General features: G+C 36.8%; 2 protein-coding genes across 2 annotated transcripts; one reads left to right on the top strand and one right to left on the bottom strand.

The window, feature by feature from the left end:
* On the top strand, positions 1 to 315 carry LOC114406015. The gene has a single exon (XM_028368586.1). It carries the CDS (start codon positions 1 to 3, stop codon positions 313 to 315), a length of 315 nt encoding a protein of 104 aa, XP_028224387.1.
* A 12,208-nt stretch (positions 316 to 12,523) lies between these two features.
* Positions 12,524 to 13,141, bottom strand: LOC114405921. Its single transcript, XM_028368480.1, has one exon. It carries the CDS (start codon positions 13,139 to 13,141, stop codon positions 12,524 to 12,526), a length of 618 nt encoding a protein of 205 aa, XP_028224281.1.
* Between the last annotated feature and the right edge of the window lie 5,612 nt (positions 13,142 to 18,753).

Raw genomic sequence — 18,753 nt, 5'->3', positions numbered from 1 at the left:
ATGGCAAAATCATTTGTTGGGCATCCATATGCGGGTCGATTGAGTAAAGATGAGAAGATTCTTGTTGCTGATATGACGAAGTTCATGGTGAAGCCAAGAAATATTCTTTTGGAGTTGAAGGAGCGCAATGCCAACAGTTATACAACAATCAAACAAATTTACAATGCCAAAAATGCTTATTGTTCTTCCATAAGAAAGAGTAACACCAAAATGCAACAACTCACAATGCTGCTTGACCGAGATCAATATATTCACTGGCATATGATGAAGGATGAAAATGTTGTATGTGACTTGTGTGAATGTATGTATACATGATTTTGATGATGTCAAAAGAAGAATCAAACAAGGCTCATTTTGCTTCAAGATTAATACAAGATTGTTTCAACAAACAAAGCCTTGATTCAAGATTTCTTCAAGATCAAGCCTTGCCTCAAAATGTAGAGATTTCAAGTCATCCAAGGCACATGTAATCGATTACCAAGGCACATGAAAGTGTGTAATCGATTACACATCATATGTAATCGATTACCAGAGACTCTGAACATTGGGAATTCAAATTTTAAATGAAAAGTCACAACTGTTCAAGAAAAACAACTGTGTAATCGATTACACTAATTCTGTAATCGATTACCAGAGAGGATTTTCAAGGAATATCGCCAACATTCACATCTTATCATTTGGATTTTGAATGGCCATCAAAGGCCTATATATATGTGTGACTTGGGACGAAATTGAAGAGAGAGTTTTGCTTGGCAAAAATGTCTTATCCTCTCAAAAGACAATGAGAGAGATTCCAAAAGAACTTCATTGTCAAATGCTCTTTCAAAAGAAATCCTTGACCAAACACTTGCAAAATCCATAAGGATTCTTACATGATCTTCATTGTAATATTCTTCTCTTGAAGAGAGAATTCTTCTTCCATTCTTCTTACTCAATGAAATTAATTAAGGGACCGAGGGTCTCTTGAGTTGTAAGGATTCCTGAACACAAGGGATGGGTTGTCCCTGTGTGGTTCAGAAGTTATAAAGGATTTTACAAAGATAGTGGAAAACTCAAGTGGGTTGCTTGAGTACTGGACGTAGGCACGGGTTGTGGCTGAACCAGTATAAAACTGTGTTTGCATTCTCTCTTCCCTTATCTCATTTATGTTATTGCAATCAATTTTGCCTTGAATGTTTAAAGAACATTATTAAATTGATTGTTGCTGCTTCTTCTGCATTCTAAGCCTATCCCTCTTAAGATTATTGAGGCCACAAGGTCCAACAAGTGGTATCAGAGCGGGATTCTTGTATAAAGTTTAAAAACTTCAAGAATAGATATGGCCTCATCCAAATTTCCATTTTCTGAGGAAAATTCTATCAATAGGCTCTTATGTTCAATGGTGAGGGTTATCATTATTGGAAAACCCGAATGCAGATCTTTATAGAAGCCATAGATCTAAAGATATGGGAAGCCATTGAATTTGATTCATTTATTCCTACAATGGTAGAGAGAAATGCAACTACATAAAAAAAAAACTAGAGAAGAAAGAAGATGATGATGAAAGAAGAAAGAAGAAGGTTCCTCTTTAGCCCCAAAATGCTAAGTGCGATCAACTTGGGCACATGAGATTCAATTGTCCTGTGTTTAAAAGAAGAATGGAAAAATCCGACAAGATGAATTTTCAAATAGAAGAAAGAAAAGAAAGGATATATCACTTGGGAAGATAATGTCATAAATTATTCAAGTGAGTCAGAGAAGAAAATCATAAGTTTGGGTATCATGATGAAAGACTATGAAAATGGAGAAGAGCAAAGTCGATACATTGATAGCAATTTCTCCAAACACATGGCATGCATCAAAGTTTATTCATATTTCTCTCCAAGATAAATGAATATGTGATTTATGGAGACATCAAACGAAGGCCACATTACTCCCCAAGAAAAGTGAATATGTGATTTATGGAGACAACAAACAAAGGCCACTTGATCAACAACCCCAACAAGTAATATCAAATGATACCAACAGGTCACTTGTCTTTGATTGATTACTTTTGATGCTTGTTTTCTACTTGAGTTTAGACTGTTCTTGATGATTGTGATTGAATTTGATTGACTGTGTTTGATGATTGATTGATTGTATTTTTGATTGTGTGTTTGATTGTATTGTATTTGATGTTTGTTCCTGATTGAGTTTTTGATTGTTTTTAAAGAATCTATTAAACTTTTCAAATTAGTTTCATATTTTAAGAAAACTATTTCAAATTTAGAAAAGGAAATTTTGAAATTGAAATTTGAAATTTGAATTTGAAAATTGAAATTTGAAAAGTTAAATTTGAAAATTGAAAATTAAAATTTGAAATTAAAATTTGGATGTTGGAAGTTGGAAGTGGAAGTTACTGGAAGTTGGAAGTAGAAGTTATTGGAAGTTGAAAATTAAAAATGGAAGTTATTGGAAGTTGGAAGTTGGAAATGAAAGTTACTAAAAGTTGAAGTTGAAAGTTGGAATTTGAAATTTAAAATTTAAAAATTTAAAATTTGAAATTTGAAATTTGAAATTTGAATATTTTTTTAATAGAAATTATTGTGCATAGTTAGTTGATTGTAAATTTAATTAATTTGATTTGAAATGTTTGATTATTGATTGTATTTGATTGTGTTTGATTGATGTGCTATTGTACTTGTTTTTGCTTGATTAATATTGAATGATTGTTTTAATGCCTTTTGGTATCACTTGATTCTCATACATTGCAATCAACAAGATAAAAGATAAAATATATGTATGTAATCAACAAGTGGTAACATCTTTCTCCTCTCTATTCATGATTTGTTTTTGATGTTGACAAAGGGGAAGAGAAAGATAAAAGATAAAATAGTAAGAAAAAATATCTATTCTTTATGAGACAATTTGTTTACATATGAAAAATATGAAATCTTCAACTGTCTCATATAAGCAATCATTGCAAAACCAAGGGGGAGTAAACTATATGCAAATAGATATTTTTTCTTTGTTGTTGCTCCTAACCTACAGGTGTTTGTCATCATCAAAAAGGGGGGGAATGTAAATCATAAGATTTTGTTGATGTCAACAAGAATTAAGAATTTTCTTGAGAAAGGGGGAGAATGTAAATCATGTAAGCTTTGATAGTGTCAAGAAGAAATCACATGTTTGTCATCATCAATAAGGGGGAGAATGTGATTGTATGTATACATGATTTTGATGATGTCAAAAGAAGAATCAAACAAGGCTCATTTTGCTTCAAGATTAATACAAGATTGTTTCAACAAACAAAGCCTTGATTCAAGATTTCTTCAAGATCAAGCCTTGCCTCAAAATGTAGAGATTTCAAGTCATCCAAGGCACATGTAATCGATTACCAATACATGTAATCGATTACCAAGGCACATGAAAGTGTGTAATCGATTACACATCATATGTAATCGATTACTAGAGACTCTGAATGTTGGGAATTCAAATTTTAAATGAAGAGTCACAACTGTTCAAGAAAAACAACTGTGTAATCGATTACAATAATTCTGTAATCGATTACCAGAGAGGATTTTCAAGGAATATCGCCAACAGTCACATCTTATCATTTGGATTTTGAATGGCCATCAAAGTCCTATATATATGTGTGACTTGGGACGAAATTGAAGAGAGAGTTTTGCTTGGCAAAAATGTCTTATCCTCTCAAAAGACAATGAGAGAGATTTTCAAAAGAACTTCATTGTCAAATGCTCTTTCAAAAGAAATCCTTGACCAAACACTTGCAAAATCTATAAGGATTCTTACATGATCTTCATTGTAATATTCTTCTCTTGAAGAGAGAATTCTTCTTCTATTCTTCTTACTCAATGAAATTAATTAAGGGACCGAGAGTCTCTTGAGTTGTAAGGATTCCTGAACACAAGGGATGGGTTGTCCCTGTGTGGTTCAGAAGTTATAAAGGATTTTACAAAGATAGTGGAAAACTCAAGTGGGTTGCTTGAGTACTGGACGTAGGCACGGGTTATGGCCGAACCAGTATAAAACTGTGTTTGCATTCTCTCTTCCCTTATCTCATTTATGTTATTGCAATCAATTTTGCCTTGCATGTTTAAAGAACATTATTAAATTGATTGTTGCTGCTTCTTCTGCATTCTAAGCCTATCCCTCTTAAGATTATTGAGTCCACAAGGTCCAACAACTTGCTCTGGAGTCATCCTAATGCAGTCAAATTAACCAATTCTTGTAATTTGGTTTTATTGATTGATACTATCTACAAAACAAATAGGTACAAACTGTCGTTACTTGATATTGTTGGTGTTACACCAATAGGAATGAAATTTTCTGCTGCTTTTGCTTACTTGGAAAGAGAACGTCTTAATAATGTTGTTTGGGCTCTACAGCGGTTTCAGAGTCTTTCCATGAAAGTTGATGCACTCCCTGGGTTATTGTTACCGACAGAGATTTGTCTTTGATGAATGCAGTGAAAACTGTATTCTCGGATGCTACGAACTTGTTGTGTCGGTTTCACATTGACAAGAATGTTAGGCAAAGTGCAAAACCCTAGTGAGTCAAAAAAATGCATAGGATTGTGTGATGGAGGCTTGGAGGAGTTTGGTTGCCTATCTATGTGAGAGTTATTTTGATGAGTACCTTAAAAAATTTGAAATGGCTTGCTCTTTGTGGCCTATGTTTGTCGACTATGTGTGCCAAACATGGGTGATTTCGCACAAAGAAAAATTTGTTAAAGCATGGACTAACAAAGGGATGCTTCTAAAAAACACAACTAATAACAGGTATGAATATTTTTTTTTTGTTTGTGTTGATTTGTTTAAGTGTTTACTTAATTGAAAATGTTGTGGTTGTTTATACATTGTTGTATATTTCATTTGTATTGGTCATTAAAGAGACTTCTACAAAACACTTGGTGACATATGCAGTGTTTGGGAAGCAATGAACAACATGAGGACACTTCAACACACCCAAATTAAAGCATCTTTTGAGACAAGTACGCACGTGGTTGGGCATGTGTTTAAAGTTACCTTGTACAAAAAACTACTTGGCACGGTATCAGGGTACACTTTAAATAAAATTGTTGTTGAGTATGAGCATGTAGCTTATGCAGGCAAAAAACCTTCACGTTATGGATGTGTCATGAGGACTACCCACGGTCTTCCATGAACATGTGAGTTGTCTAAATATGTTGTTGGCTCCATACCACTAGACACAATCCACATTTTTTGGCGTAGACTTAGTTTTTCATATCAAGGATTATGCGAGGCTGAGGTGACCATAACTGAGGAGATGGAAACCATATCGAAACAATTTAAGCAACTCGATGTTTGTGGCAAAGTACATTTGAAAACAAAGCTTCAGGAAATTGCTTATCCTGATCTGAACTCTATGTGTCATCCTCCAGAAAAGGTGAATACCAAAGGTACTCCAAAAAAACTGTTGACCAAACAACAAAAGTCAACAAAATATGATCCGTCTTATTGAGAGTATGCTGATGTGTTACACTCTATGCAAAATAGTAATTTTTCAGTGAAATGTAATGCATCATTATTTGAGCAACCAATACAAAGATGGAATATTCCAATGTTGGATCAATTTCATCCATCCATCCAGTATTATATCAAAAACATTATTGATGTCAAAGTGTTTGGGAGTAATCCGTGATGCTAATCAGCAAGTGTACTGAGTCGCACAAGTAATATAAAACGGTAAGAACCGAGTATCAAATCATAGGGAACTTGTTTCATTCAGAAAATATATGTTCAATGAGAAAACATTTGTATAAAGCAAGTAAATATTGAATAGGATTTTTGTCTAAAAGTATAATTAACTACATATTAAAATATCTAAAAGTTGAGAAGTAAAACAGTCAAGTAACAAGCGTTGGGTCATTCTATTGAACTTACTTTGATGTTGTTAAACGTTTTTCTCTATTTAACGTTGTTTTAGTGTTCTTATGCTTAAAAACTACCCAAACCAAGATCCCTTGAGTGAATGAGCCTAACTCTATTTAAACCTCGTCCTTGATCCCTCAACAAACTTAATCTAAAAGAGTTGTATTACGATTACAGCATAATAAGGACTAGATTGTTGCACTCAGTCCCCAGACATAGAGTTTTCTAGCTTTCTCTATCAAGTTCTAAGGTTTTAAAGCCCTTCCCAGTACTAAAAATCCTAACTATGAATACAAATGGGTGATCAAGCCACAAGCATACAAAAATAAGCATAGATAGAAGCAATGAACACATAAAAACAACGTTAAATATATAGTAAGAGAATATTACATCAAAGGTTCAGCAGAACTCCCCAACAAGAGATTTAGCCTTCCATTACAAGTTAGCAACTTTCAGCATAAAGGATAGATTTTGAAGAACGACTAAGGCTACAAATGGTTGAGGATGCCTCCTCCAACCTCTAGAACCCTAAAGTCACTCCTATAACCTAAACTCTCTTGGAGGCTGAGGCTCTGTCGTTCTAGTTTCTTCTCTTGCTCCGTTTTTCGACTCTCTTCTTGCTCTACGCCCACTTCAATGTTTTAAAGGCTCCTTGACTTTTCAGATTCTAAAGGCCCGCTTAGCGAGCTTGGCTGCGAGTTAGTGAAATTTGGCTCAGTAGGCTGGGCGCGCTGAGCTCGAGAAGGGACAAACAACTCGTTGGGCGAGCTTGTGGCGTGATGGGTGCGGGCATCTGTGACTGATCCTCTTCTAGGGTTTCCCAATGCACTAAGCGAGCTGAGTGCCTCGCTTAGCGGATGTCACTCGCTAAGCACATATGCCTCGTTTTGCAAGACACCAGCTGCTACACCTTCTCTTCTTTTGGCCTGAAACTGTAGTGATATCAACATTAATTCACAAAATGGGAGTATCTACTAAGTAAAATCAAAATAAACATAAAAATATGTACGACTCCTACAAAAAGAACCATTAATCGGAGGAAAGATGCTAATTTAATGAAACTATTCACTACAAAAGTTAGTCGTAAATATCGACTAACAAACTCCCCCAAATTTACAGTTTTGCTTGTCCTCAAGCAAATAAATAACAGTTTACTTGTCCTCAAGTGATAGAATTCACAGTGGTTAATCAAAAGATGTGTTTGTTCCAAAGCATTCAATCACATGACATAAGTGGCACACAATGCTTCAACCAACAGCTTTTTACAAAGATATGCAGACTTTCAAAGATATGAACATGATCATTAAGCAGCACAAGTGAAATAAGCTAGCAAGCACGATAGATATCAAGGAAGTTTCATCAAGCTAAATCTTCACGATCATTGTTTCTCTCATAAGCACAAGTGTTTAAGGCAATTATCGAATTCAACAACCAACACAAGTCTCAACTTTTGCATTTCATCTCATGACATACAATCACAAACACACAAATTGAATCTGAAGGACTTTCTTGGCTTGTAATGAGGCTGGGATGCAAACAATTCATGGTTTTTCTAAGATGCAAAAACTTAGGTTCTAGGAGAGCATTCATCCTTAGATCAACTCTTTTCCTTTCATTCCCAGCTTCTATTGAAGTGCCACATACATTTAAGGCACTTAAGTTACGTAACAGCACACACATACTTTTATTCTTAAAATTTCTCTTCTTTTTATTATTTTTATTTTAGCAATTTTTACTTACTGCTTCTTGACACAATTTCTGTGTGGCTATCATTTGTCTTACCACAATTATCATCACCCAACACCTTCCCCCAAATTTGGGACAAATTTGCTTTGAACCATGATGCTCTCCTACAACCTAAGGAAAGGTAGATGGAGATTATAATTCAACAGGCTCAGGGTTCAATCAATAATAAATAAGCTCAACATGGGTGCAAGGGATTCATCATTCATGAACAAGGTAAGCTATTTGGCTAAGTGGCTAATTCAGTCAATCATGGCCTTCATCATTTCCAAAATCATGCATTCATTCAGTATTCAGAGATTCATGCAAAAATTGGTACTCAATGCTAGTTGTTCTCTCTCAATTAAGGTTCACACAACTCACTGGGTTATGGCTAATGATTGCCTTCACAATTTATCTGTCAAACAAACTAACAATTTCACTCTCGTCCCTAATTCATGTTCTTCCTCTTCTAATTACCACATATTTATTCAAAGCACATGATCTAACATCCCAATTCACTCAAATCATGCAATCAATCAATTTCAAAATCAATCACAAACACCAGAAATTTAAAACCAAACCAAACCACTGCATATATATAAATGTAAATTGTTCAAAGAGCTGTAAAATTTGCTGAAGATGTAAATAATCTAAGACTAAAACTGAAATTAAAAAGAAAACTATATCTAAAAAAACTGAAATATAAATAAAGTCTTGTCATCAATCCTGTGCTGGTGTAGGCTCATCATAAGGTGAGGAAGGAGCATCCTGGGCTGGCTGAGATGGCTCTAGTTCTGGAGTGGCATGAGTGGGAACTAGAGCTGTTGGAGCTGGTGTTGGAGGAGCGGAAGAAGAGGGAGCTGAAGTGGAAGCGTCTGATGGTCCTCGAGCCCTAGCTTTGCAGGTCCCCAGAAAGGTGATCATGGGATCATCAGGGTTCCAGCAGTTCTTCCTGAAGTATGCCAAATTAATGGCAGGGCTCAGGGACTCAAAGGTAAGGGAGTCAGATACTACTCCTCTGGCTACGCACAAGGCTGTAATAAGTGCAGGAAAGTCGAGCCGAGAGGAGTTGGACTGGGCCATCTGTGATATTTGGCCTAAAATGAGCGAGCCCATGTCCATATTCATCTTCATGACCAGTCCGTAGACTATCCTCGCTCTGTCCATATTAAGATCGGGCGTGTGAGAGGTGGAGGCGAGGTTAGAGTATGATAACATACTCCAGGTCAAGGTTAGGGTCATCATGTCCTTCCTAAGAAGCTTCCAAGGCGCGCCCTCAGCGTTCAGAACAAATCCTCGCCCAGAAATGCAAAGTCTGGAAGCCAGCTCCTGGGTATCTGGATGTGAATGACAGAATCTGGAGTAAGTGATGTAGTGCTCCCCAGTCTCCAAGACCACCTGGGTCTCTAGGAAGGTGTTGAGGGTCTCAGCATCAAACTTTATAAGCTTGCCTTGGACTCTGACTTGTCACGGGGACTTATCCTCTGGATCATAAAGATTAGCATAGAATTACTTGACCAGGGCCACATCAATGTGACCATCAGGCTGCCTGGTCAAGGCTCTATGCCATCTCTGCCTCTTGAGCTCCCGGTGGAACTCGTCGTACTCCGTGACGTATAAAATGATGTTCCTCTCTGGAAGGATGCTCCGAGAGTGAACATTCTGTGCATATCTCTCCCAGGCGCCCTCCAATATGAATTTAGTGTTGTCATAGGACTCCTGGGGTCTGGAGGAGGTAGATTTCCTCTTCCTAGAGGCCATCTGCATAAAAAAAAATCACAGTAATTGAAATTAGACAGGCTTTATTAAAAACTGAAAGCAGAAAAATAAAATAGAAAAACAGACTAGGCACTTAGCGAGACAGACTCGCTTAGCGCGCCTTCAGAAATTAATAGGATACGCTTAGCGCGACAACATAAAAACAAAGACTCTGGCTAAGCGAGACACGCTCACTTAGCTGACAAAGCACAATGGCTAAGCGAGCGTGGCTCGCTAAGCCTTATTCTCTAACAGAGAGCTAATTGCGCTTAGCGAGACAGGCTCGCTTAGCGCGACACACTACGCAGGCTTAGCACCAGCAGGCGCTTAGCCCAACTTAACCACTCGAACATAATTGGCTTAGTGAGCAGGCTCGCTAAGCCTTATTCTAAAATAGAGAAGAATTTGCGCTTAGCGAGCATAGCTGGCTTAGCGCATGAACAAAATTTCAGAAAATGAAATTGCATTGGGCTTACGAAGACTGACTCACTTAGCCTAGACTTATTCAATCATTAGAGGCATAGTGGCTTAGCGAGACTGACTTGCTTAGCCATCAATAGAATACCAACAGACTCATAGGCTCTGACTCAAGCAAACTAACTCGCTTAGTGCGGCATGCTGGCTTAGCGAGTTCATACGAACTCAGAATTAAAAACTGGAAATTTAAACACTCGCTAAGCCGAAGTGCAATGGCTTAGCGAGTTCATACAGAAAAGCGTAAATTTAAACAGAAATGATGAACACGCTTAATAGGACAGGGCCGGCTTAGCGAGTTCATTAGAAAACCCATAAAATCATCCAAAATTGATGAATTCGCTTAGCAAGCAGGCTCGCTTAGCAAGTACATCGAAATTTCCAAAAAATAATGGGGCTTCAAAGCCCCTAACTACAGGCCACTATTAGGCCTCACAAACCTAAGCAAAATGCATCAAATCAACCTACATTATACGCGGAATAAAATCCCTAAAATCATACATTCAAACAACTAACCAAACAACAGCAAAATCAACACTTTCAGCGAACATAACATGGCTTCTGTCCTAGGGTTCAAAAACATAAATTAAAAGGTAAAATCAAAAGTACTTATTTGGATTGCAGAGGTTGGTGAATACAAATGGAAGCACAAGAAGTAGAGAGTTCAAGATGAATGCAGTGTAGATGGTGAGTACGAAATGCCAATGATGGAAAAGAAGAGTAATGAGTTTTGCACAAAAAAGTAACTACCTAAGGCAGTAATGCTTATTTTTGGCAGTTTCGACTATCTTGCTTAGCGCGAGTGACTCGCTAAGCGAGCACTCTGTGACATTTGAATTTTTAGATTTTAAATTCACGCGCTAACCGGGATAGGCTAACTTAGCCCAATTCAAAAATTAGAAAACCCGAGAAGGATTTGGGCTTAGCGCAAAGATACACGCTTTGCGAGTTCTGCGGCTCTAATTGATCTACAACTTTCACTTAGCGGGATGCGGCCAGCTTAGCAAATTAAATGCCTTAAGATGCAGCAGTGGGGTCGCGCTTAGCAAGATGGGTTCGCTTAGCGCAATTCCATACCCGAGAAGGAATTGGGCTTAGTGATATGCCATTATTTTCTCCTATTTCTTAACCCTTTTTGCACCATTTTAAGTATTGATTAGTCTTAATTGTCAAATTAATTAGGCAGTTTTATTATTTGGGCCCATTCAACTAATTTGATGTTTTTAATCTAATTTCAGGAATTAATGAAGCATTGGGCTTGGGCTTGAATCCAGAATTGGGCTTGGACTTGAAGAGGGCATACTATTTTATTCTACAAAATTAGATCTTATCTTATCTTATCTTATCTAGATATTATTTAGATTTGATCTCATCTAGATATTATTTCATCTAGATCTTATCTTATCTTATCTTATCTTATCTAGATTTGATTTTATTTTATTTATGGGCTTGGATTTAAAACAGATTTGTAAGCTTTGGGGCTGGAAAACTATATAACAGCATCAAGGTTGTAGTTTAGGCCTTCTTCTCTCTCTCTCTCCTCTCCTCTCTTCTCTTTCTCCTTTATTTTTGTTTTTGCAATTCCAGTTCTGACTTTTCGTTTTAGCAATAAAATTTCGTTCTTCAATCTATAATTTCGTTCTCTATTGATTAATGGAAGGCTAAGTCCCCAGCATTGTTTTCTTTTGAGGATCAAGCACAGTTCTCTTTGAGGTTCTATTATTACTGTTAATTTCTGTTCAGTTTTTCCTCTTCACTAATTACTCTGAATTTTTTTGCTATTAATTCATGCATGCTTAGTGCTTGATTAATTGTCTCTGCGCTTAATTTACGTTCATGCTTAATGATCATTTATGAGTAATTGGTGTATGTGTTGCTTAATCACAGAATGAATGCATTATGTTAAATTTTGCTTAGTAATTTAATTTAGGGTTGAATTAAGTGGTTGAACTGAATAAGGATAAACTCTCGTAACCTAGGATAAAAGACTTGCTTGTAAATCAAGGGGAAACAACGTGTTTTAATTCTGATATTTTCTAATTCACATTTATTCGTTGTTTAATTTACAAAAGCAAATAACCCCTCCCCATTCGTTACTATTTTCCTACTATCTGTTATGAACATTTGGTATATCATTGCTCGTTGGGAAATGACCTAGGATCACTTCCTAGTTACAGCATTTTAATGTTTATTTGATTCGGGTACGGCCTCGATCACTTAGCCCAATTGGCATGAGGGTCCAAGTAGAGAAAGAATTGTGCTTAGCGAGATGATGTTGCGCCTTTAGCGAGATGACTCGCTCAGCTCAATTCCAATAAATGCAATTCCAAAGAGGTTTTTGGGCTCAGCGCAGTGGTCTCGCTTAGCGAGGCCCCTTCAGCCAATGGTTTGGGGTTGGCACGCTTAGCGCGAGTGACTACTCGCTCAGTGCAAGAAGAATGATTCGCTTAGCGCACGGGGCGCACTGAGCGAGTGGATGACTGAAAAATTTTCTAAGTTATTCCTCATCCACAGCTTCAGAGAAGCTTTAACAACCCCATTGATCATACAAAACAAGATGATGACTTACTCTAACAATCCCAAACAAGTTGAAACCTAACTATATGCAATGATTAATAAAATAAAAGAAAAAGAGAGTTAGGTTGCCTCTCAGTAAGCGCTTCTTTAACATCATTAGCTTGACACATATTACCTCAAGGGTCTGGAGCAAGCTTGGCTTTGGCCATCAGAACCATCTCATTCTCTACTTCATCCATCTTGCAACAAATATTCCAGTCAAGTGAGTGTTTCTCTGCATCAAACAAATCAAATGTGATCTTCCAATCATCTATTCCCATTTCTAGATTACCTTTCCCCATATCCACCACACAATTGGCAGTTAGCATGAAGGGACGACCCAAAATCAGAGGGATTTCAGCATCCTCTTCAATGTCCATGATCACAAAGTCTGTAGGGAAAGTGAACTGTCGCACCTTGACCAAAACATCTTCAACCACGCCATAAGGTCTTGTAATGGAATGATCTGCCAACAACAATGTCATTCTTGTTGGCATAATTTCCAGCTCTCCAATTCTTCTGCACATGGAGAGCGACATCAAATTAATGCTAGCTCCCAAATTAATGAAAGCTTTTCCAACTGACACTGCACCAATAGAGCAAGGGATTGTGACACTCCCTAGATCCTTGTATTTAGGTGGAAGGATTCTTTGAATCACAGCACTGCAGTTTCCTTCCACCACAATATTATCGTTGTGGATATATTTGCCCTTCTTGGTCAGCATATCTTTCAGAAACTTAGAGTAGAGTGGCATTTGTTGCAAGGCTTCTCCAAAAGGGATAGTTATCTCCAATTTATTGAAGATATCAAGAAAACGAGCAAAGTATCATTCCTTGTCTTTCTTGGACGACACCAAATGATATGGTATTTCCTTCCCTGAGAATGGGACAACCTCCTTCTTCTTTTCTCTAGCCAACTCACTCTTAGTCTTCTTTTCCTCCTCTTTTTCTTTCTTTTTTTCATTTTTTTTCTTCTTTTTCTTCTTCATTTATTTTCTTCTCTCTCAACTGATCTTCTTCTTTTTCTTTTTCTTCTTCAACTCCTAACTCTTGCTCATCACCATTCCTCCTTTCATCTTCCACTATGATCTCCTTCTTTCCTCGGATCATGACAGTTTTACATTCTTCCTTGGGATTTTTCTCGGTATTAGCTCCAAAATTTCCAGAAGAATTCTCAGCTATTTGCTTGGCTAGCTATCCCACTTGAATCTCGAGGTTCTTTATGGCGGACTCTGTGCTCTTGTGATTAGACATAGTAACTTGCATGAACTGAGCCAAAGTCTCTTCCAGCTTGGTTGTTCTCTCATAAAGACCAGGCCCTTGATTTTGAGGCTTGTTGGATGATCCTCCTTGGTCTTTATTGAACTGGTTTCCAGGATGAGACCTCCACTGCCCTTGATTTTGATTAAAATTGGAACCTTGCTGAAAACCTGCAAATCCACCTGCATTAAATCCTGGTCTGTGTTGATTCCCCATATAATTCACTTCTTGTGCAACTTCATCAAGAGGTATATAGCAACCAGATTCATAAGCTCCTCCAGATATGCTGCAACCTCCAACCTACAAAACTACTGAATGTGAAGGTTGAGTCACTTGTAATTGAGTTGGCAACTTACTAAGTGTTCCTGTCAATGTCTCAAGCTTCTTAGCTAGAAACTTGTACTGTGCCAATAGTGCATCTTGTGAGGAAAGCTCTAATAGGCTTCTCTTTGTAGGAATATGAGTCCGATCACGTAAAATAGCATGATCACTAACAACCATATTCTCAATAAGCTCCATAGCTTCTTTAGGGGTCTTCAATTTAATCTTCCCTCCAGTAGAAGCATCTAATAACTGCTTGGACTGTGGTCTCAAACCATCTATAAAAATATTTAGCTGAATTGGCTCAGAGAATCCATGAGTTGGTGTTTTCCTCAGTAAGCTATGGAATCTCTCAAGTGCTTTACTCAAAGATTCATCTGGAAATTGATGGAATTAGGAGATAGTTGCCTTGCCTTCAGCTGTCTTAAACTCAGGAAAATATTTCTTCAAAAATTTCTCTACAACCTCCTCCTAAGTCTTCAAGCTATTTCCATTAAATGAATGCAGCCACCTCTTGGCTTCTCCAGCCAAGGAAAATGAAAACAAGCTAAGTCTTACTGCACTTTCATCACATCTGCAATTTTCACAATGTTGCAAATCTCAATATAAGTAGCCAAGTGTGCATAAGGGTCTTCATTTGGCAAACCATGAAACAAATTTTCTTGAATCATCTGAATCAAGGAATGAGGATATGTGATGTTGTGAGCTTGGACTTCCGGCCGCCCAATGCTTGAGAAGAATTATGGCACGGTCGAGCTAGAATAATCTTCAAGAGTAACCCTTCGTGGTTGATCTTCATCCATAATTGGAACTTCGGATGCGCCTACTTCAGATTCTCTTAACTCTGGAAAGACTAAAGATGATTGAGCTTCCTCCAAACTTGGTTGTGTTGTCCTTTCCTGCAAAATTTTTCTCCTTCTCTCTATGTTGTTTCTCTTGCAAGTAGCTTCTATCTCCAAATCCAATGGAGCTAAATCACCTGCAGAAGAGTTACCTCGCATACAAGAAACACTAAACAGAGCAGCAATTAACCAAATCACGAGAAAATAATTTTTATCTAACTATTCACAAAATCAATCAAAAAATAAAGAATAAATGACTACAAACTGAACTCTACTTTCTAAATGGAAAGCAGTTCCCCGGCAACGGCGCCAAAAACTTGTTCAGGAGTAATCCACGATGCTAATCAACAAGTGTACTGAGTCGCACAAGTAATATAAAACGGTAAGAACCGAGTATCGAATCACAAGGAACTTGTTTCATTCAGAAAATATATGTTCAATGAGCAAACATTTGTATAAAGCAAGTAAATATTGAATAGGATTTTTGTCTAAAAGTCTAATTAACTACAGATGAAAATATCTAAAAGTTGAGAAGTAAAACAGTCAAGTAACAAGTGTTGGGTCATTCTATTGAACTTACTTTGATGTTGCTAAACGTTTTTCTCTATTTAATGTTGTTTAAGTGTTCTTATGCTGAAAAACTACCCTAACCAAGATCCTTCGAGTGAATGGGCCTAACTCTATTTAAATCTCGTCCTTGATCCCTCAACAAACTTAGTCTGAAAGAGTTGCATTACGATTACATCATAATAAGGACTAGATTGCTGCACTCTGTCCCCAGACATACAGTTTTCTAGCTTTCTCTATCAAGTTCTAAGGTTTTAAAGCACTTCCCAGTACTAAAAATCCTAACTATGCATACAAATGGGTGATCAAGCCACAAGCATACAGAAATAAGCATAGATAGAAGCAATGAACACATAAAAAAAACTTTAAATAGATAGTAAGAGAATATTACATCAAAGGTTCAGCAGAACTCCCCAACAAGAGATTTAGCCTTCCATTACAAGTTAGCAACTTTTAGCACAAAGGATAGATTTTGAAGAAAGACTAAGGCTACAAATGGTTGAGGATTTCTCCTTCAACCTCTAGAACCCTAAAATCACTCCTCTAACCTAAACTCTTTTGGAGACTGAGGCTCTGTCGTTCTAGCTTCTTCTCTTGCTCTATTTTTCGACTCTCTTCTTACTCTACGCCCACTTTAGTATTTTAAAGGCTCCTTGACGTTTCAGATTCTGAAGGCTCGCTTAGCGAGCTTGGCTCGCTAAGCGCGAGTTAGTGAAATCTGACTTAACGGGCTGGGCGCGCTGAGCGCGGGAAGGAACAAACGACTCGCTGGACGAGCTTGTGGCGTGCTGGGCGTGGGCATCTATGACTGATCCTCTTCTAGGGTTTCCAAATGCGTTAAGCGAGCTGAGTGCCTCGCTTAGTGAATGTCACTCGCTAAGCGCATATGCCTCGCTTACCAAGACACCAGCTGCTAGACCTTCTCTTCTTTTTTCCTAAAACTGAAGTGATATCAACATTAATTCACAAAATGGGAATATCTGCTGAGTAAAATCAAACTAAACAAAAAAATATGTACGACTCCTACAAAAAGAACCATAAATCAGAGGAAAGATGCTAATTTAATGAAACTTTTCAATACAAAAGTTAGTCGTAAATAATGACTAACACAAAGCGGATGGTAACTGTGGTTATCGTGCAATAGCTGCCTTATTGGGTATAGGTGAAGAATTATGGTCATTGGTGCACAACCATCTGCATAAAGAACTCACAAGTTGGTCGAAAGAGGATATCAATGTGCTTGGTGGCATAGAGAGATTTGAGGAATTAAAGCATTCCCTATTTGTTGATGGATTATCTATGGTGCGTAAGTTTATTGTTACATGACTTTTTCTTAAAATAACATTTAAGTAACCGCTATTTGTTGTTTGTTACATGTAGGTTACCATAGACAAGTGGATGAATATTACAGATACGGGATATGTCATTGCTTCACGATACAACATGATCGTTGTTTCTCTTTCATGACAACAAAGCATGACATTTTTTCCTCTTAAAAGTCAACCACCACTAGATTCTTTCGTGCATCACGTAGTATGCATTGGTCATGTGTATGAGAATCACTTTGTTCAGGTAATTGCCTAATTAGTATGTTAGTATAAATACTGACAATGTTGTTGGTTATCTTACATTGAATATGTTTGTCGTTATGTAACAAGTTTTTTATGAGACCATTGTCCTTTACCACCTTTGGCGTTGTTGTGGAATGCACATTGCCATTATCAGGAAAAGCAGTGGCCGACCCCATACATATGTAGAATGTAGTGTTACACAAATTTGTCCAGGCTGAAAATCGAATTTGTTGATTTAGGTGAAGAATGAACATAAAATTTGTTATTTCTACTGATTTTTCTGTAAATAATTATTTTGTTCACATTTTGTTACGCTATGCATATTATTTCCACTAATTGTGTTGCTTTGTTAAGATAACTTTAAAAAGTTAACACATATATAAGTACTTTGAAAATAATAAACATACGGTTTCATTAGCTAACAGACCAATTTAAACATTACATTAACTTACAAGAGAGTTGAAACAAATAGAAAATGCATAAAAAATGACAATTAAATAATACTAATTTTGCATTGAATCATGTTGCGATCGAGACATGTTGTCTTCCATTTTGGTTGCCGGTTTACTAAAAACAGCTAAAATTTCTATTGGGTCAAATCATTTCAAGTAGTTAGGCTGTACTAAGAACTTCAGCACGTCATCATCAGTTTTCAACTCAATTATTTCAAATTTGATAACTATTTTTTAATACTCAGAATGTTCCGACTGTCGAAAAAATAATTGTCTTACTATTTGTGATTCATGAATACCATAAGGGGGAATCCCTTGAGGTGCAACTTGCTTGATCACATCCTTGAGTCTGTCGATGCTACATCCCGAAGGAATGTCAAATCTTTTTGGATTTTTATTGTGAACGAGTAACCCACAAAGTCGTCTTGGCGTGGCATTTTCCACCTCTCGTTGTAATATAGCATGACATCTTGAGTAGGAGTCATAGTGGCTTGAAGTAAGTTTAATATACCATCTGGTGTTCTACCAATAATACATAATAACTCAATCGGGACAACGCATGAGTATTGATCATTACGCATTAACATTGTGTTAACATTATCATCATTTTTCAATTGTATAGATTGAAAGGCAAATTGGTTACCTGCATCTGTGAATTGTTGTCGGTAGTAAATTTCATCCAAATATTGATCGTTGGTTAGTTGAAGGGTATTGTGCATTCTGATTTTTAGTGTTTCAAAACCACAATCATTAGGTACTTGAATGAGTATTGGAGTGGAACTTTGGAAATAAACACCAGATTCGTTGTGAATAGTCGATCCATTTGAAAACATAAAAGCTAATCTGGAGTTGACAATGGTTTGACTGCTTGTTTCTCCCAAAAAGGTCATAGTTCCAAGACTACAATTTGGTTTCTAAAGGTAGATTAGGTGAAATTGTGTGATTGTTGAGAGTGTTTTTGTGGTATTTATAAATGTTGTTCAATTGGACTGCTTGTGTTATTTTAAAAAAAAAAATAGATGTGTGCCACTTCCTATGTGTTGTCAAGTACAACAATGTTGTTTCATGCTTTAATGTTGCATCAAGCAGGCATTGTTACTATCAAAACTAAAATAATTGAGTAGTCATTTCTATGTCACTATGTAGGTGTAGTATTCATTTTTTAAAATAAACGCATGCAATTCACAGTATGTTGTCAAGTTTGAAAATGATTTATGATGCATAAATGTTGCAAAAAACATACGTTTGTAATTTGTTAAGGACGAATTAATTTATTCCTCAAATCAACATTAACGGCTAATTAACGATAAACAAATAACAAAAATTTGTATAAAATAATTAAAAACGTGTAACA

Source organism: Glycine soja, chromosome 1, assembly GCF_004193775.1.
Source record: "Glycine soja cultivar W05 chromosome 1, ASM419377v2, whole genome shotgun sequence".
NCBI lineage: Eukaryota > Viridiplantae > Streptophyta > Magnoliopsida > Fabales > Fabaceae > Glycine > Glycine soja.
This window is presented reverse-complemented; position numbering and strand designations above follow the sequence as displayed.

Excerpts from the sequence above, each read along its gene's own strand:
- LOC114406015 (XM_028368586.1), top strand. The coding sequence starts at position 1 with ATGGCAAAATCATTTGTTGGGCATCCATATGCGGGTCGATTGAGTAAA.
- LOC114405921 (XM_028368480.1), bottom strand. The coding sequence starts at position 13,141 with ATGCCACTCTACTCTAAGTTTCTGAAAGATATGCTGACCAAGAAGGGC.